This window comes from Fundulus heteroclitus, chromosome 4 (assembly GCF_011125445.2).
Source record: "Fundulus heteroclitus isolate FHET01 chromosome 4, MU-UCD_Fhet_4.1, whole genome shotgun sequence".
NCBI lineage: Eukaryota > Metazoa > Chordata > Actinopteri > Cyprinodontiformes > Fundulidae > Fundulus > Fundulus heteroclitus.
In genome coordinates, this window is record NC_046364.1 from 14517061 (window position 1) to 14542247 (window position 25187).

Consider the following 25187-nt stretch of genomic DNA (forward strand, 5'->3'; position numbering starts at 1 on the left):
TCATCAAAACATTCATTTATGTGAAACCTTGCCAGAAAGAGCACTCCTCAAGTAAACATTGCTTTAAAAGGGAAACCCCAGCTCTGCAAGAAACTGATGCCAAAACTCCATCATTTGTAATAACAAGCAGCACTAATTGCTTTTTATTTGGCTTTTCATTCTGCCTCTATGAGACCGAAACGCAGAATGAGGCTGTTTTGCAAGAAACTATAAAGGAGGAGCAAATTTGTTTTACGACTTTATTAAAGTCTCACACAACTCAACAGAGATTATTGCATTCAGACACTGATGTCTGACCTTTTAATGGCTGCTGCCAAATCAATTGAGAGACTTGTGAAACAGTGATGTACCGCCATCACACCTTCCTCTTCACATTTTATTGACTCAACGCTGTTGTGGAAAGACATTTTATAAACCCACCTGAAAATCAATACTTGCATCCTGCTGCAACAAGAAAATGAGCACGAAAGCAAATGTTGTCTACTGAGAAGCGTGTTCATTGCTCACTCTGCTTTTCCACTGCTCTGATGCTTCTGAAGGAGACATTTAGATTTAACAGGAGCTCAAATTTCCATTCAAAGGTTTTTTTTTATTGTGAATCTGAGCAAGACTTTATCTTTTATTTTCTAGATACTAAATGGCCAGTGGGGGAAAGCTAAAAACATAAAACACTCTAAATTGACTAAGAATTTGAATAAATAATTTTGTAATTATTGCATTTTTTTTCTCTAGCAGTAGTTACGGTCTTGAGTTTATGACAACAGGTGCCATCCATCCATCCATCCATCCATCCATCCATCCATCCCTCCATCCATCCATGTGAGAGCAATAAGTTAATGTTTTATTTCAGCTACACAATCAGACGGTAAAAGCCTTAAGCTCTTTAATAATTGCTCTAACTGAAGATAGTGACACATTTTGGTAAGCTATTTTCTTGAACTATTTCTTGACTTACAGCTCAGCAAACATCTTTTTTGAATGGCATGTTCGCTTGTCTTTCATATGTGAAGATTACCTTTCTAAGGTTACCTTTCTGTGTCGTGTTAGCGTTACACCCCAGGGCACTTTCAAAACAGATCAGCTCAAACCTTGGAAATAATAAATAAAGAAATAATTAGAAGGCTATTATAGCAATAGTTGTGTTTGATGGGAGTTTGGGACAAACATATATTTACTTTATGCATTTCTGTTTATGAAACAGTGGAATATTTGATTAAACAAAAGGTTATAACAGCAGTTTTGAATTATAAAAATAATCTTTATTGTATCTATTGAACGTTCAGTGCACAAAGAAAAAAATTTAAATGACACACTTTGTACATTGATTAAAACCTAATCTTTTCACGTTAAAAACAATCAGTTAACATGGTCAAATGAGATCTTATTATTATTATTATTATTAAAGGAATCTGCATAAATAGGACTGTAAATAAATTATAGGACATTTTATCTTTGTCATTGCTCTTTGTTGAGCAGCTTGTCGTAATTTTAATCTCCAGTGAAGCTCTACTTGGGCAGTTTGCATCTGTAAAGCAAAGACAAATGAATTAGAGTCACAAAAAAAGACATAGATTCCAATGAGTAACTCATTCTGCTTTTCATTTTCTATATGTTAACTGAGCTCAGCTATGATCTTAGAGGCAGAGCCTTTTTCTAGTTTGCAGAAAGCAAGGTTTGGTTTCTACTTTCTGTAGAATCGACTGCAATTTCACCACAATATGATTACAAAGTATTTTACCTCATTTTAAATTTTGCACTGACCAGGACTGAAAATAATCTCTAGAATTCTGATCAAAGTTATTTTTATTTAACTTCATAACTTTTTTTTCTCCTTCAGTAATGATTTTTGTTATATTTTCACAATAGTTGGGTTATGAAACAGTAAGTATGTGGAGAACATAGAAGTTTCAGATAGGATTCAGTTTAACTTCTACCTGCATGAGGCTTTATCAAAGCGTTGATTTCTGTGGGCGACCAGGGAACAGTTGAGATTACAGCGGTCTTGGCTGGAGAATCGGATCAGGTCTGGGCAGACATTCACATCGCTCCACGTCTATCTCGCAGTCCGACAACCAGGAGCTGAGGGGAAGCTCTGCATAAAGGAAAACATTGATGCAATCTTTGCTTAAAAATCCAACAGTGGTAGAGGAACATTTCAAAACTCAATTTATTCCATGAACAGAATAATTTTTTTGCCAGCATGGCTAACCTTTGTTCTGGAAAAAAAACAACAACAAAAAACATGAAATGAACATGAATTTAATCCAGAAATATATTGTAAGGCTGAATATTTTCTTGCAAAAATGAACCTTGTGTACTGGAGGGGTAAGGTATGCATCTTTCACTTGAACAATCCCAAATCCAGCCAGTGGCACAAAGTCTCCTGGAGTCCTTTGCTCCCACCATCTGTTCCATCAGAGGGCAGCTGATAATAAACCCCAAGGAGAAAGCATGAACTCCAGCAATGGTGACAGGGAACTGGTTCGAGACTTTCTGCACTCATCCGTACTCACCCACTGCTCCTGTGTTGCTGAGCGTTACGCCGAATTATTGCAGGCTCCATGCATCTGCACGCAGTGTGGTTCGCTACCTTTATCAGCACCGGTTCTGGTACAAATTTAAAAGGGATTACACTGAGGACCTAAAAGACACAATCATAGACAGTTGTTTAATTTACCTGCCGAAAACTCTTCCTGCTCCTAGAAAACTCCTGTTCATATTGATAAGGGGGAGTTACTCACTGTTTTATTCACATAAACAGTAGATGTATTCCTGCAAGTGATCCCCTCTTGGTTGCAGCAACCACCACATCTGTCAGCCCGAAACAAAACAAAAGAAGCGACTTGATACTATGGCATTAGCCTTTTTTCCAGCTTTAGTAATAGGTAAGAGGCATCAAAGCTTTAAACGTGATTAAAAGTTAGATTTCTGGAACTGGTATACGTTGAATGCACCTGTGGACTGACACGCAGGGTGGCTTGAAGAAAACTGAGGGGTCAGTGCCCAGTTCCTTGGCCACATCGACGCATGTCTCCCTGGGCATACACTGAGTACGCTGCCACTCTTCATCTATGGCTAAAGAGGAGAAGCAATGATGAGAAGCATTTGAAACCCAGATCCAGTGATTTGCACGTGATCAAACCTTTAAGTATCTCCAGGCTGTAAGATTCAGCAGCGTAGCGCGTGGAGCGGTGAGACCCAATCGATGGCGGAAATGAGAAATCCTCGTCGTTGACCTGTGGCGGCTGCAGCCTCAAACGGCACTTCCACAGCTTCCAGTCAGGGAAGTCTGTGAGTCGCAGGAGCTCGTCCAAACTGGAGGACGAGCGGACCTGCCTCTCCCACTGTCTCCTAACTCCCTGGGTTCAAGCAAATAAACAAAAATATTTAGCTAAACTATTTACATGACATGATTATGAATCATAACTGTTTTGAAAGTTATTTGTGAAAACTAGATAAGTATTTTCATGGATAAGTATAATTTCACACATGATCCTTGGGTGTTTGGGTTTTGATTTTGTTTTATTTCCAGGATCAAGCTTTCTTCAGCCATTTTTCTTTTAGTGTTTGTTTATTTTTACTTTTGTGGATTTAGTTGATGGATTCTGTTAAGGGGCCATTCACAATGTGAATCAATCTTTTCAAAAGTGTACAAAACATACTCTTTCTTTCTTTCTTTCTTTGGAACTTAACCCCTCGAGATATAGAACCTAAGTACATATAGGGCTATCCTTAGATAAAATTGTTGTCATTGCACATTTTACAAAACAGAAAAGTTCAGAACATAGAGAAAAAAACAAAATAAAAAAAATGTCCTGTTTTTTTACATGATTCATCTTGAGTTACCAGTATGACAGAAAAATAAAATGACTGAACATTGCAGCTGCTTTTTTTGCTATGCATTAAACACTGTCTACTAGGTAGAAAACGTAAAATAAAAATAAAACATGAATAACCTATCACAAGAAAATTATATGTAGTGTATTTTGACATCTGTGGACTGGTTGTACAATGTCCCATTGCATTAAATGCATTCACATGAATGTTTGCGCATCTTACAGAGTGTGTACCTTATTGGATGCTGTACTTGTGGCAGCGCAGCTCCACAAGTACAAAAAAAAGTCACAGCTTGCCAAGTATGGCGGAGAGATTTTGCAGACCCGACCCACTCTTTTTTGAGGGAGATATCGCAGAGAACTGCCGTATTTTCGAAAGGGAATGCAAAATCTTTATCAAAGCAAGCAGATAAAGCTGCTAAAATACAAGCATACATCCACCCCAGTCTCAGTCAGAAACCATTGAATGGGAGCGTTCATTTGTCTATGCTACACAAGTTCTGGCGTCAGCTGATGATGGAGCCGTCCTTGTTCTAGCCGAGTCCAGGGAAGAACCCAAATATCTCAAACGCAAATTTTAAGACATGTGCAACCGCAACATAACAAAACAATGGAAAGGCATAAGTTTCATACTAGAAATCAAAAGCAAGGTGAAACTATACAATCCTTCATTAGTGGCTTTGAAAATCAACTCAAAAAGCTGCCACTTTGGAGAATTAACAGATTATCTGATATAATGACATATATCAGCTAATAGCATAATAGTATGTGGCATAAATAATGTCAGTGTAACAAAGGCCCCATTACGTGATAGTGACTTATTCCTCCATAAAGCCATTTATATCTGCCGTATACTGTATGACGTGACTAAGGAAAACACAGGAGCCCTAGGCAGCAGCAGTGGATAAATTACAGCCAAGCTCCATAAGAGGGCAGCACGGGACAGGATACAGTAAAGCTGGTTAACACAATATACTGTAAAGCCCATCACAAACTGTAATAATTGCGGTGGCAGCCACCCTGCACAAAGGGATAAATGTCCAGCATTTGGCCAGCAATGTCACAAGTGCAAGAAGATTAATCATTCAAGTGCTGCAAGTCAAAGGCAGCCAGTCAAGATCCAGAAAGGAAAAGCTTTGTAAAGAAAAGCTGCATCAGCTAGATGTAGAGGAGCCAGAATACAGTCACTGATGAAACTTTTTATGTAGATGGAGTATCTCTGAACACCGTCACCGCTCAAATGGAAAATCTAGACCAAGGTATGAAAGTCAGCACTGGAGAAACATGTAATGTAATGGCAAAATACACTTTTTAACAGCTATAAGGACGGAACATGTTACCATGTGGCAGGTCTACAAATCCAATAGCTTATGGAGGCAGCAAAATAGAAGGTGCAGGTTATGTCACACTGCCTTGCTACTTAGATGGACAGGCACACACCCTCCCTTTTTACCTTGTAGAGCGTGATGTTATACCCATACTGGGATTTTGTGCATGTATGCGTCTCAGACTTGTCACACTCAGCCCTCATGTCCACCAGGTCAGCACAAAGACCAAAACAGACTGTCAGAAATATCAAAGAGCAGTACAAAGACATGATCAGTGGTGAACTAGGAGAATACTGATTCTAGGATACTGCTGTGCAGCCAGTCGTCCATTCAGCACAACACATCCCCTTGGTAAGACAGGGACAAGTAAGAACTGAACTCGACAACCTCCCCAAACACCGAGCTGACCGACGGGGTTTCATCGCAGTACACAAAAGAGACAAAGTGGAAATAAGACTGCGCATCAACCCCAATGATTTGAACACAGCTTTAAAGAGACCTCACTATCTGATGCGCAGCATGGAAGAAGTCATCACCCAAATGTCGGGCACAACTCTGTTTTCAGTGCTAGATGCTAAGAACTCTTTTTGGCAAATAAAACTTGACCAAAAGTCATCCATGTTGACTACATTCAGTACACCATGGGGTGCTACAGGTCTCCACATGCCATTTGGCATAAACTCAGCTAGTGAAGTTTTCAGCGCTCAACAAAAAAACTGTTTGCTGGTTACCAATGCACCATTATAGTCAATGACATAATCTGGGATTAAGGGTCTTGCTCAGGGACCAAGAGTGGCAGTCTTTGGGAGTTGAACCTCTGAGTTTGTAACCTATGGGACACAAGCGCAATACTCTAACCATGAGGCCACCCCCCCCAAACCCTTGCAACATCGCAGCACTGCTCAGGCTGCTTACCCACAGGGATGCTGGGAAGTGCTGGATCCCTCAATACCAACAAGTATTTAAAAATCTGAAATCATACCTGTCCAGCTCACCAGTCCCGTTGTACTTCGACGTAAATAAACAAGTGACATAAATTTATCTCGTCATGGACTGGCCGCAGCATGCCTGCAAGATGGAAAGCCTGTCGCATATGCATCTCACACTCTGTCAGACACAGAAACTCACTATGCACAGATTAAAAAAATAACTCCTTGCAGTTGTTTTTGGATGCACTAAGCTTAAAGACTATGTCTAGGAGAAGCACATAGCAGTTGAAACGGACCACCAATCCCTGGTCACTATTCTGAAAAGACAATCCATACAGCCCCAGCCCGTTTGCAGAGAATACTAAGGTATTGCTCTTGCAAGCTTACAACATCATTCTGGTCTACAAAAAGGGTAAGCATATGTACCTAGCTGACATCCTATCACTCTGCACTGTTTCCCTAGTGCCAAGCACTCAACTCGTTTGAGATCTCTTCTGTTAGTTTTATCTCAACAGCCAGGCTTGAGGAACTTAGAGCACACATAGCCAGAGAACAAGTGCTCCAAACACTCAGCACTGTGATCCAAAATGGATGGCCTGTCAAGGAATGCCATTTACCCCCCATTCACAACCATTCTTTCCCTGTTGAAATTAGTTAATAGTGGAGAATGGCACTGTCGTAAAGGGCAGAGACCAGTCATTCCAAATTCATTGCAACAAGAGTACTTTAATATCCTGCAGATAGGCCACCCATGCTTTGAATCAACTACCAACATGAATAAGGACATTCCAAAAGAGCTGTTGCATTGTGCAGTATGTAACAATACTCAACCTCACTAGTAAAAGGAACAATTGACAACATACCCAGTTCCTACATTACCATGGTCTACAGTTGCAGTTTGCCTTTTTTAATGTCACAGCCAACAGTATACCATACTAGTAGTCTCACACTCAGAGCGGTTTGAAAGGACCTTCTAATTTGATCAACAAGCTGAAAAGACACTTTCCTGTTCATGCTGCACCCCACACATTGATTTCAGACAGTTCAAAGCAGTACACAAGCCGAGGTTTCCAGGAGTTTGCCAAACAATGGAACTTTGTTCATGTCACGAGCAGTATATACTATCCACATTTTAACGGCCTAGTTGAACGGGCATGCTGCGGCACCAAACACCTCATGAAAAAAGTCTCACAGAGATGGAACAGACGTTTTTCTCAAGCTGCTCAACATCAGCAACATTCCTCGCAAAAAAGTGTTAGGATCACCAGCAGAACATCTGGAAGTTCTCTACAAATATGCTCAACCTTTACCATAAACAAACATCTTCTAGTACGTGCCCCAAAGAGCACAATCCAGGTTGCTACCCTGCTCGAAAAAGAAATGACTCATTACTTGCAGAAGGCCAAGTTGTTTGGTTGCAGACCACAAAGGGACATAACCACTGGTGAAACAGGTGTGTAAAGAGTGGTGTTCCTACACTGTTGAATCCAACAGAGGTCTCTACAGGAGGAATCGCTGCCCAATCCTTCCCTTGCAGAAAATCCGTCACCTCAACACATCAACCCTGGTGACTCTTGCTCTCCGTCTCAGCCAGCAGTACTAGTCACACCAGCCACTCTCCAAACTGCACCACAACCTCGGTCACCTCGCTCCTCTCAGCTGACTACTCAACAATCCACCGGAGAGCACATGAACGCCCCTGCTAAGTCATCCACCCAAGAGTCACACAATGATTTCCCATATTTTCTGCACAGACCTGGACTTGTTTATTAATACTTGTTTAGACTTGGATGACCTGCCTGAGACTGTCATTTCCCACATTAACTTTTGTGAGAAACTTATTGTCCTGAAGAAAATTGTTTATCTTTCCTTATAACATGCCATGGGTGTCTAAATTAGTTAAAAGTATTTTTAAAGAGAGGAATATCTGCTTTAACACAATAGATGTTATTTGTAGTAAAGAGCTATAAAAGTGAACTAAGCAGAGCTTCAAATTGCCAAAATCAAATATAAAAACAAAATACAAATACTACTGAGCTCTTAAAACTCTTGCTCTGCATTGGGAGGTGTAGAGTGCATTATAGGAATGCAGTCAAAGAAAAGTGCTATGTCCCCTACTGGGAAGTCATATTCAGAAGATGGCAATCACTTAAACCTGTTCTATAATTGTTTTAACAAACAATATTTTTGGAATGAACTTTTTGAATTCAGGAATTTTCCACCAACACAGATAGTGGTATAGTTTACTCTATGAGACTTAAAGAGAAGAACAGTCCTGATCAAGATAACCGTGCAGGCAGACTTCTAAAGAAAAGTGCCAAACAGCTGTCTTACATTTTTCACATGGTCTCACAGAGTGCCCAGGCTCTGAGAAGATTTGGTAATTGTACCTGTGCTCAAGTGTATATCCATAAAGGCACAAATGACGTTCATCATGTTGCTCTTACCCTATCATTATGAAGTCTTTTGAGAAGATCGTAAAATCCTAGATCTTGAGAGCAACCCAGAGCAGTTTAGACCCTTTACAGTTTGCTTTTAGAGCAGGTAGGAGTATTAATGAGGCTGTCAACCTCCTATGTTACTGTGTCTCTTCCCCACTTCTATTAATTTTATATTCTAATAAGCCAGTCAAAAGGAGGGCAGAAATATCATAAAGTTTGCTGATGACTCTAAGATTGAGCTAATATTGTGTTTTTGCTTGATGACCTAGGCTCTGACCATGGCTATGAGGTGAAACATTTTATTAGCTGGTGTGAGTGCTCCTTCTGAACTTTAATGTCTCAACAAAAGAAAAAGAAAAGCTTTTACCATGCTCTCAGGTCTTTACCCGTGGACAGGCTATGTAAGTTGTAGAATATTACAAATATCTTTTGTACTTATTGACCACTGCTTGACTTTTGAGGCTTATGTAAAATGGATTTTCTGGCGTGTTGGATTATGTTAATTTATCTGTTTAATTAAACACTGATCAAAGTCAGGTTAAATGCATTACAAAAAAATAGTTGAGTGTTGAGGTGTTGAGTTTTTGGGCCCCACTTAACTTATCATGCCAGAGACCCTACTGAGTATAGTGAAAATCTTATTTACTTCTATTCATATTCATACTTAGAGTCAGGGATATAGCTGAAGTCAGTTGTTTTCTTAACACCTGCACACTCCTCTCTGAAATTTCAGATTAACTCACTTAAAATTGTAAATAATATGATCAAAGCAATAACAACTTCGGCATTTCTCTTAAAAAGAACATGTGTGTGTGCGTGAGTGCATGCTTGCGTGCGTGCTTGCGTGTGTGTATGTAACTCAAATATGCAAGACTTACATTATGTAATTTCTAGTTGCATGCCAGTGTTTTTAAATCAATTCTAGCTGTAAACACCCATGGTTATTGGCTTGTCAACTCTTACAAGTGGTCTGTGTGCAGAACCTTCTGCATTAAGCACACAGCATCACAAACCAACAAGATTTACTAATGTTAAGGTAGTTAAAATGTCAAGGAACATGTAATGGGTGCACAAAAACACATTATTAATGTTTTAAGCTGAGTGGAAGATTTCTGCTGGCATTCTTCCAAACGGACTTTAAAAGCTGGGGTTCAAGGGTGTGAGAAACCCATAAAACCACATGTCATGCTACCACAGGAAGGCAGAGTTTCCGTGCTGACGTAGACCAGAACAAAATGGAACCAGAATCAGAACCCCCACTGTTTAATGTAGTCCAAGGTTGCTTAAGTTTAACTCTTGTCTCTCAAGCATCAAATCCTATAATTGTCTTTTGAGAAATATTTTTTTCTAATTAGTCCACACGTTACAGGCCAAGTATCTGAACTATAAGAAATGGTAACCTAGATAGCAGTGAAGATGGAATCTACAGATTCACAGACTCATTTCTGAGGAGGTAAAGCCAAAATCTGATCCATTATGGAAGGTCTACAAGTAGAAGTGGAGGCACGGGGGAAGAAAATGATTCCAAACATGTTTGGTTTATTTCCCATGCGGTCTCAGCTCAGACTGTCAGTGTGGTCTTTGACTGTGACTGAGTGTCAGTGTCAACCGTAACAGATGCTACAACAGATTTAAAGCTTCTGCTCAAAGAAACAACTGAAATTGAAAGAAAATGTTTTCCCTGAACATATGCCAGAGATGGCCTCTAATGAGAACCAGAGAAGCCAAGTGTCTAAATCTAAAATGAGATATTTGTAACTTGTATTCTTGTGAAAGGCATATATATATATACTCCATTACTGTTAGTTAGGACTAAACATGCATCAGTTTCCTGACCTGGCTGAGCAAACTACAGCCTCACAATTAAACAACAGCTTACCTTTTTGATCTGCTATTGTTGTGTGTCAGTTGCAGAAGGGTTTTATCCTATCGCCTATGTCTGCACATTAAATGAAACCTACAAACACAGATGTAAAGCATCATGAATGAACTTACCCTGCTGCCACCATCTCTGTGCATGCCGTCGCCCATGTTTATCCAGCCGAGCTCCAACATCAAAGTCACCATGAAAAAGATCCGGCACAGACTCCATTGCATCTTGCCCATCATCCACGGCCGACTCTCCTTGTTTTCTCTGAGCAGCGCTGTGAAAGCTCTGAGAGTTGGCTGCTGCAACAAATGCTGGACCAGCTGAGTCCCTCAGACCACACACTCTGTCCTCTCAGAACACATTTGTGCCAAAACAAAAGTTTTGATCTCCCAGCTGCATGTAGAGCGAGTGTGAGTGTGTGTGTGTGTGTGCGTGTGAACTAAACACAACCTGTTGCAGCGACCTAGTCAGCCATGAGCCAAATGGAGAGATAGGCTTTAAACAAGGAATGTGCTGTTAAGGCTTTGATGCAGAGGCTGAGGTGTCCAGTCAGATAATGAGCCTGCTAAAACTGGAGTTTAAAAATGCTTCATACTATTAGCAGATTTCAAGGATTCCAACTGTATTGCTCCCTTCAATTTCAATTTCACTTATTGCAATATATTAATATCAGCTTTCCAGATTTGAGTGTTTGCTACCAAAATCTTTGTTTAAAAAAAAAAAAAAAAAAAAAAAAAATCAATCTAGTTTTTAAAAAGTCTCGAGGGCTGCTGGTCCTCCAGCATCAGGATGTAACTTTTGGTTTGTGATTCTCTTTTGTATCATTTAAATCTGTTAACCGAGTGGACAAATCATCTGCCTGCTACATCTCTTACCAATGTTCTTTCCTCTAGACTTACTGAACCACATATAGCCTAAGAGCAGGAACATGTGTTTTAAATGTGATCCAGACCTCCGTAACGTGTGACGGGAAAAGAAGATGCCATCATCACACCCGTCTCGCAGACATCCTATCCACGTATCTTTCCAGACCCATTCTGTTTAGTATTTAATCTGATAGAAATGCACACATGACTTCCACAAACTGTGTAGCTTCTGATGACAACAGAACATGCAAAACTATGATCAATGTGACGCTTGTGTAGACAAGAAAACATTCAAAGAATTTGCATATAAAATTTTATTTCAAACTCATTATGCTGTGGTACCCTAAATCTTCCCCAAAATGATGATGCAATACATCTAAACTTCTCCTTCGTTTTTTTTTATTACTCATATGCATTAGGTAACACACATCTGCTTGAAAGGGAAGGTGAGGCACACATAGACCATACATGTAGTGAGTCGTTAAAATAAACGACAGAAAACAAAGTGCTTAGTATTTATAGGAGATGGGTTTTTCACCATGCCTTGAATTAAAACCTTTAAAAACAAGTGTCTCCAGGGAATTTTTCCTCTGCTGTTGCTTTGGTGACTTCAGTGAGCATAAACTAATAAATACAAACTACATGATGTTTCCAGTGCATATAAAGCTATTAAAAACTCTCCCTCAGCGTGCTCACATCTTTTAATTAGCAGCAGTGGGTCTAAAACTGTTGCTTTTTCATTAAATTAATCTACACCTTCTTAGCCACAAATTCTTTAAACTGCATTTACAATTCATTCTTCAATAAACTGGGTGTCTCAAGGCACCTAATTGTGGCTCACGACACACTGTGTCTAAGCAAAACTGAACAACTCCATTTGTAAAGAGCTGCTTAAGAGCTGAGACTACTGAGGCATCTGTTGTGTTGTTTGCTATATAAAAAAAGACCTTCCTTCCATTATACCAAACCTTGTTTGTTTGTAGGACACAATTTGTGTTAACGACACCATCTAGCAGCCATGATATTTGTAACAAAATCAGTGGAAGTTTTTTTTAAGGCCTCAAATATAGAATAGGACAAAGGTGGGGTAGGATGAACTTAGCAGATGATAATGTACAAGAATAAAAAGTAGAACTCCACAACTTACAATTCATCAGCAAATCATAATAGATCCATTAAACCTACATTACATTTAATTTTGTACCCCATCGAGTACCCCATAAAATATTCCAAGTAGTCCTGTTACTTAAAAATATATGTGGAAATAATCATGACTATTCTCTGTGCTACTATATCTTAAATCCCCTCAAATCAGTATTATTTATTTTTACTTGTACCAAAATATCACAATAATATATATAATATATATATATATATATATATATATATATATATATATATATATATATATATATATATATATATATAACATACATGATAACAAACCATCTCACAGAAGAAACCCGTATAAAGAGCTGTGCTGCTTAAGCAGAATCTCTGATTTTAGACCTCCAGTTTTTGGCCCTTTCAAAGCCATTTCTGCCATTCTGGTAGTCCATGATGGCCTGGTTGATCTCCTCCTGACTGGTCATTACAAATGGACCTGAAGGCCAAACAACTTGCATTAATAAACAGGTACTGAAAGCTGTGGCCATAATTTCTTTAAAGAACAGAGGCACGTCTTTGTTTTCTGACTTGTTAAAAGTAAAGGAATAGCAGAAGATATACCGTGTTGTACCACAGGCTCATTGATTGGTTCTCCAGCAATCAGCACAAAATGAGAAACTTCAGAGCCCTGCAGACAAACAGAATATTATATTTGTCAGAAAAGGATTTAAAAACTTCAAGTAATGCAAATAAATAATAAAAAAGTAAGAAATTATATTTTAAATACAGGAAAAATCTGATGTTTGATGAGGAAAAAAACTCAAACGTTTTAAATGTCTAGAATTACACAGACACACCATTTCCGGCGGGCATGATTGGAGCATCATTACTCAATATTTTACAGGAAGTTTGTCCTGTTTAAACCTCAGACACTTAGTTTGGTGCTTTTGAAGTAAAACGGAAATAATAGTAAAGTCCCAAGAGCTGGCTCGGGACTACAAAGGAAAGGTTGCAGCAGCTTATGACTTCGATAAGGGATTAATAAAAAAAAACAATGCCAGTATGCCCAGGTTATATAAACAAGATTACACTAAAAGAGAACGAAGGAAACTGAAACAAGTCTTGTAAAACTTGAAAATGTGTTCAACCAACCAATAATAGGGGCAATTTTCTAGCAGGAATCCTTGTGCCCAGCCATTCATGAGACATTATTTTGACATGTAGTCCCTTCCTAAACAAGTCAACTACTTAATTCTGCAACATGTCAGCTTTTAGTACGACTGCTTTAAAATTACAAAACAAAAAATATAAAATAAAAATAACAGTGAGTTTGATGTAATGAGCTCTACTATTAGTCCAGATTTTAATCCAACTGAGTGTGTATCAGATGTGCTGGACAAAAATATTTTGTTGATCCAAACCCCATAAAAGGTCCATGACTCTACAGGGCAGGGCTGGTTTAAGGCAAAACTGTGACATTCCTAAAAGTTAAGCAAGTGGTTATAGAGTTATAGCATACTGTAGAAAATACTAACCAATAAGTGAAACAAAAACCCCACCAATTATAAAGTTAAATAATTTGGTAGCTGTTATTTGTGAAAGTATTAATGACACTGCAAAACTGTTGCCCCTTATGTTAGTCTTTTTCTGATAAATTGATTATTGATAGATTGATAATTGACAATTTTTGACAAGGAGCGTAAGTAGATAAGGTGCTTAACATTTTAAATGTTATACCTTGTTCTCAAATCTGACACAATCCCCATCTCCAAACACAACAGTGTGATGGGGCTCGACCTGCTGCTGATCCTGGTCTGGGCCTTTAAAAGAAAAGAAAAGAATTAAAAAAAAATTCAAAATCTTTTATCATCACAGTCATTATATGGAATTGTAAATCTACACTTTAATTTACCTCAATAAGGCAAAACATTTACCACTCAGTACACACTCCCTGGCCACTTCCTATAGTGCACTATCTTACTGCTGGTTTGGACACATTTTGCCATGAAAATTGCCCAAATTCTGCATGGAACAGATTCAACAAAGTGTTGGAAAAAAAATCCTTAGGGATTTTGATCCAAGTTGACTTTATAGCATCATATGGTTGCCAGAGTTTTTTCATCTGCACATCCATGATGAAAATCTCCCATTCGACTACAACCAAAAGGTGCTCTAGGTGAAGATGTGGTCGTTGTGGAGGCCATAAGAGTATTGCAAGCTCAGAAATGACAAAACAGAAAGGTAGGTGGTGGTAGTGCAATATTCTTAATTTGTTTCACAGCAGTGTAGCTGACTACACTACTCATACTGTGAGGTGTCCATTATGTTCATTGAACATGGGTTGATGGGTTTTTCCAGGGGGAAAAGTCTTTGTGAAAGCAGTTTTTTGCAGAAAGCGCTCTTTAGCTCTGACCTGAGAGTCTATAAATTTTGTGTCCAGGATGTGTGGGGTCTGCAGAGATGTTAGCTGCCCTTTTTCTGACCCTAGATCTGTTCAAGTCCCACATGGAGGAAAGATCAGCCCTGATGATCGTCCCTCCATCCTCTCATTGTAGTCTTAGCGTGTCCTTTTTTGTTGTTGACCCAAACCACACAGTAAACGAACAGAGAAGAATTTGAATAATAACGAGCATAGAAGTTGACCAGGAGCTGCTGTGGGAAGTTTTACTTCTTGAGTTGCTTTAGGAATTACAGTCTCTTACGTTCACATGATTGATCACTAAATATTTTCTCTTTTCAGGACATTCTCTGTAGACTCAGTGGTTGTTGTCTATAGATCAGCAATTTCTGAATCCCTCAGACCAGCCCACCTGGGACTGAAAACTATTTAACCAATTAAATCCTCTTTCTCCATTTTGATGTTCCATCTAAATCCTAGCAAGTCATCTTCAAAATGGCTGGATGCCTCCATGCATTACCTTGCTGCCTTGTGATTGGCTTATTCACCACTTGCATTAACAATAATTTGAACAGGTGCAACCTAAAAAGTTATCTGTAGGTGTAGACAGACAATTTTCTAAAAAAAAAAAAAAATATTGTATTGCTTCAATTTATGCAAGTCTCAAATTTAACTTGTGATTTCAACTATTCAAGATTCTTTGCCCAATCTGAGAAATCTAAACCTTCATTACAACAATCGAAAAGTTAAACAAACACACTGCGTCCAGGTAAATTGGCTCATGTCATGTTAAGCAGGTGTAATAAAAATGCAACAGCTTTTAACTGGGAAACGATTTGTGTTCAGTGTAATTACCAAGAAGAATTGCAAATTAATTAACAAAAAAAACACAATGACCATCAGAAAGACAACACTTTCACGTAAATGTGCTCTTCAATTGGTGTTACTTGTTTACAAACCATTTATGAACTACTATAAAAGATTTATGGGTAGTATTTATTTATATCAAGGCCCTTTTATAATCACAAACAGCGAAATTAAAAAGGTAACACCATGAGACTGAATAGTAAAAGACAGAAACAATAGCAGCTTTCTGGATGTATTCATCAAAAACAGCTGGTTCTGATTTAGGCCAGACTGCATGCAGAGTTAGAGACTTGAAATTCAAATAACCACTTTAGTCTCAGCATCCCCTAGTATCCTTTTGTGTCATTAAAACATCTGGTAGTGATTACATTCAGTCAAGTAAACTTCCAGCAAAACAAAGGACAGTAATCAAATGTAACAAGATGTTATGAGAGAATATTAAAATGGGATCAAAGAAACCAACAAAGCGTGAGAAAATAGGTCCAGTGTCTGAAAGGGTTTGTTCTCATGCAAAGGGAGTTCCCTGAACCTGAAGTCTTCACATAGTGAGAAGGATCAGAAATTTCCCCACCAGGTCACGTGGTTACACTTATATAACAAACTTATTACATGTCACTGATATAATTAATATGTTCTACATAAGTGATACATTGATATGTGATTAAAGAAAAAAAAAACACCATTATTCAGTGACAGTAAGAAGTGGTCAAGCTTTAATGTGGAACATATTGAACCATTTAGCTGAATTGAGAATGGAAGCAGTTGTCAGCCTCAGGGCACACATTTAATTGTCAGGTAGATATTTCAGTAGGACATCAGGGTGTCCACATCGCCAACTAGAGTTGATCAGGTACTGCTTAATCCACCAGACATATTCTTACTTGTTAAAAACATTCATGCAGTAAAAATGTCCTAATAAATGCGTAAAATATTTCTTCCAGCAAAATCAAATACATAGCGAGAGGTTGTCAGGGGAAAAAAGCAGAAAAACTTACCAACGGTAATAGTTCCTGAGAGAGTATAAATGAAGGAAGTCCATCCTGTCAAAAAGAAATTATAATTTTAAAGGTTACCTATTATACTTATCTAAACATTTAGGATATGTCTATGGGCTATAAATAACATGTTCATTTTTTTTTTGCACAAAATCGTTCTCAGATAATGAGATTTCACCTCCTTTTTCAACTGTTTTGAGGTTTTGGGACTTTTATGCAAATAAGTTGTAGCAGGCTGCGCCAATGAACTCAATGTTTACACTCACACTTTATACACATGAAAATGTCTGCAAACAAATGCACAATGGTACAACCGGACATCTTTGACCTTGAATCAGACCGTTAGTCGTCTGTGTCTTTTCAGCACTAGTTATGTGAAAGGGAATTATATCCGCTTTTTTCGGCATATATAAATGCCAATGTGTATGGGATTTATTCCAATAATACATACAACTTATATGCAAGATGTGATAAAGAAGTAATCTGTTAAATTTTGTAAAACAATTGGGATTGTGACGTAATAATCGGAAGGTTTTTGAAATGGCTCATTTTACAGACACCAACAAAACATTTACCTATTGCTAAAAAGACAGTTGGATATTTTTTTATTTTTTTTAGCACTTGGACTATTTCTAGAAGCAGTAGAGACCCAAATGGAAGTACAACAATGTTCAACCCGTGAATTATTCATAAACAGTCCACTTTTAAGAAATGGAAAAAAATAGACAAACTGGTCTAATTATATTGATACTATTGAAGATTCTAAATGTATGACAGAAGTTTTTAAGCAACAATGCTTTCATAACGATTCTCTTACCAGAAGGGACAGGCTGCACATGCGTGGCCCCGGTCTCCAGCTGGAAGTCCAAGTACAAGGTTGGTGTTCTTGTATACACCTTAGACTGTATATAAGAAGAAATAAAGAATAATGTACATGCCTTCACAGATACATACTTTGTATATGACAATGCAGATCATTATAATAAATGTACCTGGTACTTTCTTTAAACCTCAGAAATACAAAAGTGTAAAGCAAATGTTGAGAATAAAATGCCTTTTTATATATACACACAATACACTACAATCGAAATACATATTTAATTACCATTTTAACAAAATAATTTGATGTCTGCATTTAACCAAGATGAATGATAAACATGCATTGCCATGAAAAAGGGTTTATCTCCTCACATATTTCTTTCTCAGCTAAATGTTTCAGATAATAAAACACATTTTAACATCTGACCAAGATTACCTAACTAAATACAAAAAGCAGTTTTCAAATGAAATCTGACCAACCAACCTGGCTGAATGTGAAAAAGTAATTGTTCCCTTTTTTAAATCATGACTTACCTGCCAAAAAAAAACACACAATTTAGCCCCTATGACACGTTAAATGAAGTGGCGACATGTTTCATGCTATAAAATATTCAAACACAAACGATTATGCTTTTAGATTATGGTTTTGTTGTTATGAGCACAATGTTAACAACGAAGGACAGGGTAGAGAAAACCAAGTTATAATTGCAAACGATCGTCTTCAGCCAGTGTTAATACTGTTTGGTGCTTTCTGTGGGTATTCTGCACCAATTATACCCACTTGAGTTGTGTGCATTCTCATTTTCAGCCATTCTTAGGAGTACCGTAGACATCAAATCACAACTTGAGCTAAATGCAGTCTATATTCAGCCAAAGAAGTCCAAAAAAGTGCATTCATATAATTTCTGCACTTTATAAGATTGTTTCCAAAACTGTTTTAGAAAAAGGGTGCAGCATGCCCTTTACAATAAATCTAAACTAACAGGCTGTCAAATTAAAGGACAGCGCTGGTCTGCTTAAAGTGACACAACTAATCTGAAATGGTAGGAAACATAACAGATCAATAATCATGCACAGAACAGTTATTAGTTTATCACACTGGTGGGCTCAATCATTTCCAAGTCCATTATTTGTGTCACTTTTTTTTCTTTTTATAAACACATGATCAAAAATCCTTGATCCAGGATCTCTATCATATACCTTCAGATTATTTGTCTGAAATCGCATCAAACTATCCTGCTTTTCTAACAATTTCAGACAAGTTGAGCTTTCTATTGTTCCAGCTTATCCTGTTCTGTATGAATGAAAACACACGTTAATTCATGGTGTTGAAATGAGGAACTGACTGTACATGTGACACCTGTCTTTATACGTGTACAGCTCCAATGCTCTGATTTTTCCGTGATCTTCTTTAATCACCAAAACTGTTATACCAATCTTGACTTACATCTGAGCCAAAGCCTAACCCCTTAGCTAAACTGTGCTCCTATTGTCTTCAGCTCTAACTATTCTCAATATGGTCCCATAATTCCAGACATAATCATTTAATCTTCCCTCTCAGCTTGTCATCGGTTCACACTTTCTCAAGCAGACTCCACCTCAGAATCCACTGATGTTCACATATGTAAGAACTAAACTATGTGGAGAGGCCACAAAACCAGCAAGTCATCTCTCGCATGCCGAAATAATCTGTTCCTCATTTCTAGCTTCTTTTTCCAAGCACTGCTTCCAGCCACTGCGGTCAAACATTGCGGTAAACAGGCGGTAACACAGAGACAATAAAGCATTGTCTCTGTGTTACACAGAGACACGGTTGTGTCTTTGCTTTTTGGGTCAAAAGAGTTTTCAAATTATTAATTATACGCCATTCTAAAATTTCTGCTCTGGCTTTAGCTTCATCTGATGACAAACATCCAGTTGAAATAGGAAGATTCTCACACAAACGATCACACACCTTCGCTCCCAAGGCTTCTCCGGATATCACAGCGACTGTAACTCCTCCCTGGCTGGGTTTGGGGATCTCCGAGCTTTTAAGCTCCTGGTATGCTGGTTCGATCATCTTTTCTTCTTTTCGGAGGTTCACCCACAGCTGCAGTCCCACCACTGGCTCCTCTGACACAGGCATCTCAGCGTGGACCACCCCCCGTCCCGCTGTCATCCACTGGCACACAATGACAATTGCTCGCATAAAACTCAATCACAATAAATAGATAGATAAAATCAAGCATGCATTCACAGTTCTCAAAGTTGAAGATGTTCGAAATAATTTAGGCAAAAATAGAATTATTTTGGAGCTTTCTTTGAGTTTAAATTGAATTACCAGATGAGTGAAGTATTTCTGTTTATGTTACATGAAGTTAACATTTACAACTACACTGTTTAGTCCACCTTCCGTGTTTATTAGCGGCCTTGGTAAAGATTACACTTAGCACTTAGTATTGCACCTATAAATAGGCCTGTCACTGTAACAGATTTTGCTGGAAGATAGATTATCCCTGAAATTATTGCGATAAATAATATTGTTGTTTGGAGACCATTTCAACTAATATATTAATGATGATATTATAGTGAGAGTACACCTTTTCAAAGATCAATAAACTCATTTAGAACATTTAACACTGGAACTGGAAGATGTTTTAAATATCCTAATGGGGGGTTGATGGTGCGCTCGCCTCTACTTCTATTACTCAGTCTGTAACGACAACAACAGCGCGACCAGCTACTGTAATAACTGTTGTCCTGCTCAACGGTTTTTGTTCTTATTCCATTAAACATTGAAATCGAGGACATTTCTGTGGACAGCTGAGGACCAGTCACCCAAAGCGGGGACATCTGGCCACCCTAAACTACAATGTGAGCGCGCACCATTTTGCACAGTCCTTTTTGCATTTTGTTTGTCGATTAAAAGCTCCAGTGATTGTGGACTGTGGGGCAGACAGAGACGGCTCATCGTTTTTTTTTTTTTTTTTGTTTTTCTCAGCTGAGAAAAAAAAAGCATTGGATAATTACATTTCAGGTGCATATGCATTTTTGTTGCTGCGTTTAGTTGCTACGGTTTTACAACAAACATGATACCGGCTAACACAGGCAAAGTGGTTCAACGCGGTCATTCGGTTTTAATCCAAAGTGCTCCCACCTTGCAGCTATCACGTTTAGCATTTAAATCAATTCCTTCGCTGATTTTCCAAATCTCAACTAGTGCTTCTATGGCTTGCTACTCCTAACAGGTGAGGTTACTTTCACAACTATTTATAGCCGAGGGGAATAAAATGTTAGATTACAAATCAAGCATTCCTATACCTTAATAGACTTTAAAAAGTTAAAATGTAAAATTTGAAAATGTGTTTTCGTGACATTTACTTCAGAGAAATTGTTTGGGAAAATATTACACCGGTCGTCTTAACGTTAAATTTGATCCCAACTAAATAGATATACTCAAATTAAAGTTTTTTTTCAGCATGATATTATACACCTGTGATAGTAGCACTATTATCTCACACCACTACTTCAAGAAAATTGTAGTAACCTTGACATAAAGGTGAATTTATGCTAAAACTTTTCACTCATCCTCACCAGGGTTGCCAAAAAGTGAGGAGCGTGCTGTACTGACCAAATAAACTGTTTTCATAAACCTAAAGTTGTTGAATAATTAATTCCAAAGACATGATAGTAATTTTGTGAGCTCTCAATTACTTTGTTTAACATAGTTTTACAACAAGTGTTGCCTTGTGCTGTCCAAAATATTCTGCAGCTTAATATTTGGAACCATGGATATTTTTGCCTAATTGTTCTCAGTGAGGTCTAATGCTTCCATATCAGCTCAGTACTTGCAAATCTCCATGTTTGAGACGTCCAGAATGACCGCAGAAATCCTCGTGCGCTGTTATTCCCGCCAACACATATGTAACCTGAAAAACACACACAGTGAAAACGCATAAACTGAAGCTTCTCTATTGCTGCTCCTTTACTATGGACTCGTCTTCAAACCCATTCTTTATTCTTTGGCTTTCAACATCAGCAAGACTTAGTTGAAGCTTGTTTGTTTTAAATTTGTTTTCTTTTGTTTAATCTTTTATCGTTCTTATGCCATATTTATATAATTTTACTTCATTGAATTCATACTAATAGATGGCAGTTATGTGCAGTACTTTGTCTCTGTGGTTGTTTTAAAACGCTTTATAAATAAAGTTGGTATGGATTAATATTCAGAGTGGTCAGATGGGACAGCTAGAGAAATGCTGAGTTTAAGGTTGCAGGCACAAAGGTGAACATCTGTGTAAGGGAGGAAAGCTGGAGTCCCTGGAGTGAACCGCCTGTGATCTATCTCCACAGCTGTGTGATTTCAAAAGCTGTGTGAGGATCAGAAAACATGCCTGCAGAAAGGCATGCTGGGAGTGAAGCCCAGCCCTGTTCATGCACACACACACAGAGACGGAGGTTGCATCTGCTAAATCAAACACACTAGGGGAGGGATGTCTAGGATTCTAATGACAATGTTTGGGTTTTAAAGATTTACTTCAAAGGCAATGACCTATTTATTAGTAAAATACTAGTAAAATACTGACAATACAAATAAAAACAGGATTAAAGGGACAGGAAAATGCTGAAATCATAGATTTTCTGATGACTCATGCGTGGGACAACTTGTAAGAATAGAGCGAGATTTTTTTTTAATTGTCATAATTAACTATTTAGCTCATTAACATGTTGACTTCAGTTAGGCTTATGAATAATTAAAAATGCCAGAACATGTCTCATCCTTCTGTCTCAGTGTTTGATTTTTGAAAATGTGTAAACATAGAGTTAACACAATAGGTAAGATGCTGTTGCTTATTGTCGCCATCTAGTGTTGAAATAGGAATTTTACCATTAGCTGATGTCTGGCTCAGCTGTTCTGGTCAGTTTCAGCTTTTTATTAAGAGAATGTGCCAGAGTTGTGTTTTTTGTTTTTTTTTTTATATCATAAAACAAAAGCTAGCACACATACATATATCTTCACACTGTTAGGCTAAACATGTCATTCGGGATTTCTTTGTGACAAAATATAAAGTAGGCCACGTGCAATGAAACTAAACTTGATTTATTTTTGCCTAAATATACAGAGGAAAACACTGGCTATAGTTAGTTTGTGCATATTATTGGGATAGACTAGTGACATTATAGAGACTAAAGACAGACAATGATAATTTAAAAAAAAAAAAAAAAATATATTATATATATATATATATATATATATATATATATATATATATATAATATATATATATATATATATATATATATATATATATTGTGTATAGTTTTGGTAAGACATTTTCTCCCTAAAGAAATTAAAAACAGTAAATGCTATTTTTTCAATAACTGAATTTAACTGAAAATCCCAGTTTGCAAAGAGGTTTAATAAACTTTTAACTCTGTGTTCTTACCGTCTCAAACCCTCTGTGAGGATGGTCTGGAAAACCTGCCGGCTTGCACACTTTAAACTCATCCAACATCAGGAAAGGATCCAAGTTCCTCAACTGTAAAGTAAACATCAGGAATAATCAGGACTGTTGTTCTTAAACTCTAATGTGTTTACTTGCACACTAAACTCTGAGAGCGGAGCTATCTTGCTTGGGGATCCTACTTCCTTCCTGCCGATGCTCCTCCGGACCCGAGCGCCGACTCCCTCTGCTTGTTCCACGCTAAGAACTGTCTTCACCACCTTCCTCACATTCATCTTCTCTGTGCAGGGTTTCACGAGTCACTGCAAAACATAAAGTACACTTTACCAGACTCTAAAAAAGATCAAACTTCTTTACTTCAAGACACAAGTAAATTAAATGAATAGAATAGAATTTACCTTTACTATCCCTCAGTGGGGAAATTCACGTCCTAGAAGCAAAGAGATACGGGAATAGAAGAATGTAGCTATACACAAAGGTAAAAATCATAAACAGAAAGAGGAGACCGTTTGCTCATCAAAAATCAAACCCATGTGTTTTTTCTTGTGGAAAACCTTTAATATTGAAATGTCGAGTCATGCAAGTTTATGTTTCTGCTCCTGAGATAATATCTTAAATTTGTAAAAGGACAAGTTAGAAGGTAAACAAAAACAAAACCACTGTGGCGTAGTGCTAATATCCCCCAATAGCCAAAAGGAGGAGTCAGGGACACTGAGATTTGCTTCTAAAACTGTTGAGAAGTTTCAGTAAGAACTGAAGATTTTGAATGAGACCAAACTCAGTTCTATGACCTCCAAGTTAGAAACCAGTGCAATTTCCCTATTGATAATTACTAAATGACTAGGCTAACTATAGTTGGGGTTGGTCATTCCTGCTTGAAATTCTGATTTCAGCTTTTTTTTCTGTTTACATCAAAATTTTGACTTCTACATAAAATTTTAACATTTAAACCATTTATGGTAGTATTATTTTCTCCTTTTTTTAATATATGTATATCATAACCTAAAACTAAAAAAGTCCAAATGCTGTTGTAGATATATTTTAAAATATTTCTTATTACAAGGACAACAAAAAATTTACAAAGGGTAAACTTGTTCTTAAAGGTGTTAGAATCAACAGAAATAAATGCACTTATTTAGCTCTATGTTTCGCAGGGGTGGTGTCGCCCAGTATCTTAGCAACTCGTCCACATAACAGGCGCATGTGCAAAGGAGAATGCAGAATAAAAGAAGAAAAACATTCAGCTTCTACAAAAACATAGAGACGGCACCGAGTTACAAAGATCTGTATGTTGTGTGTCAAGTCTGAACTGGGGATACTCCTAAATGAAATTTAAAGTAATATACGGTGAATTCCGCCCAGCATTGAGCTGAGATGAAGCAGCAGTGCCCCGTTTCCGGTGGATCAGCTGATCAGATCAGCTGCCCGCGGCTGCTGAGCTGCTTCAGCTTCTATTGACACCTCGGACAACCAGGTTTTTACCGATTTAACAACGCAGACGCATCAATCATCACGTCATCTCTATTTGACGTCGGTCTCCCTGCTCGGCGCCACTTCCCCATTTGCGGTTACGTTCGTTTGGCTGCGTAACAAGCGCGGCTGTGTTTATGGCCACGTAGCCTAACACCTGCTGCAACCAACACCTCCTTCAGAACAATCTGATTATTGCATTGTCTTCAAAGCAGTCATAAAGTCAGTCTTCCCGGTTCCAGTTCTCCGTGAGTGTCAAATTCCCACCGCCAGCAGCTAAATTAAACCAAACCATTTGCTTGCATCAGAAATCCACTCACCTGCCTGCACATACAACCTGGCCGTTTTTTGGCAACCAGCCTTAAAGAATCACATTCAATTTCAGCTACTTTAAACTCCTCAGTTAAGATTAAGAGGCGGAAGTAGAAGCAGGGGCGGGGCTTAAACTATGACGTAACCAGGGTAAAAGTGGTAAACAAGAATTAGCTAAAGTTAAAAAAAAAAAAAAAAAAAAGAATTAGCTAAACTTAAATAAATTTTGTTAATTGAAATATATCTAAATTGCTGACTTCGAATATAATACTAGTAGCTATATAATACTGTAATAATAGTATGTAAATAACGATACAAACCACTAAAAATAATAATAAAAAACGCTAATGCCTATACAACAGTATTGTGGTTGATAAAATGCACTCTTGGACAAAAGTAAACTTCTAACAAATGCTTGATCTACTCTTTACAAGCTTTTAAACAGAACAGAGTCCTCTGTTGTGGTTTATTCAACAAAGATGAAGACAAAATACCAATATTTGCA

General features: G+C 37.8%; 2 protein-coding genes across 4 annotated transcripts; both read right to left on the minus strand.

Moving 5' to 3' along the window:
* Positions 1 to 1237: 1237 nt before the first annotated feature.
* Positions 1238 to 10873, minus strand: vegfd (vascular endothelial growth factor D). The gene is made up of 8 exons (XM_036136106.1): positions 10530 to 10873; positions 3143 to 3359; positions 2955 to 3075; positions 2742 to 2811; positions 2514 to 2641; positions 2310 to 2425; positions 1935 to 2092; positions 1238 to 1525 (listed from the first exon to the last, which is right to left on the minus strand). Exons 1-7 carry the CDS (start codon positions 10641 to 10643, stop codon positions 1992 to 1994), a joined length of 867 nt encoding a protein of 288 aa, XP_035991999.1. The 5' UTR covers positions 10644 to 10873; the 3' UTR covers positions 1238 to 1525; positions 1935 to 1991.
* A 1806-nt stretch (positions 10874 to 12679) lies between these two features.
* pir (pirin) lies at positions 12680 to 24827 on the minus strand. Of its 3 annotated transcripts, XM_036136108.1 has the most exons (11): positions 24691 to 24820; positions 23299 to 23330; positions 23083 to 23202; positions 22883 to 22975; positions 21284 to 21364; positions 19411 to 19617; positions 17455 to 17539; positions 16638 to 16682; positions 14115 to 14197; positions 12999 to 13065; positions 12680 to 12873 (listed from the first exon to the last, which is right to left on the minus strand). In XM_036136108.1, the coding sequence occupies exons 3-11, from the start codon at positions 23173 to 23175 to the stop codon at positions 12755 to 12757; spliced, it is 873 nt and encodes a 290-aa protein (XP_035992001.1). In that variant the 5' UTR covers positions 23176 to 23202; positions 23299 to 23330; positions 24691 to 24820; the 3' UTR covers positions 12680 to 12754. The 3 variants fall into 3 exon arrangements, with proteins under 3 accessions (XP_035992001.1, XP_035992000.1, XP_035992002.1); XM_036136107.1 differs by lacking the exon at positions 23299 to 23330 and having other exon boundaries at positions 24691 to 24827; XM_036136109.1 differs by lacking the exons at positions 23299 to 23330; positions 24691 to 24820 and adding an exon at positions 24383 to 24653.
* Between the last annotated feature and the right edge of the window lie 360 nt (positions 24828 to 25187).

What these genes read in the sequence shown, in the direction of transcription:
- vegfd (XM_036136106.1), bottom strand. Translation starts at nt 10,643, where the DNA reads ATGATGGGCAAGATGCAATGGAGTCTGTGCCGGATCTTTTTCATGGTG. An exon ending in CAGCCTGGAGATACTTAAAG is followed by an intron (nt 3,076 to 3,142) that starts GTTTGATCACGT and finishes TCTCCTCTTTAG; the next exon opens with CCATAGATGAAGAGTGGCAG. An exon ending in TTACCCCTCCAGTACACAAG is followed by an intron (nt 2,093 to 2,309) that starts GTTCATTTTTGC and finishes TCCTTTATGCAG; the next exon opens with AGCTTCCCCTCAGCTCCTGG.
- pir (XM_036136107.1), bottom strand. Translation starts at nt 23,175, where the DNA reads ATGAATGTGAGGAAGGTGGTGAAGACAGTTCTTAGCGTGGAACAAGCA. An exon ending in TGTGCAGCCTGTCCCTTCTG is followed by an intron (nt 16,683 to 17,454) that starts GTAAGAGAATCG and finishes TCTTTTTGACAG; the next exon opens with GATGGACTTCCTTCATTTAT. An exon ending in CTCAGGAACTATTACCGTTG is followed by an intron (nt 14,198 to 16,637) that starts GTAAGTTTTTCT and finishes TTTCTTTTAAAG; the next exon opens with GCCCAGACCAGGATCAGCAG.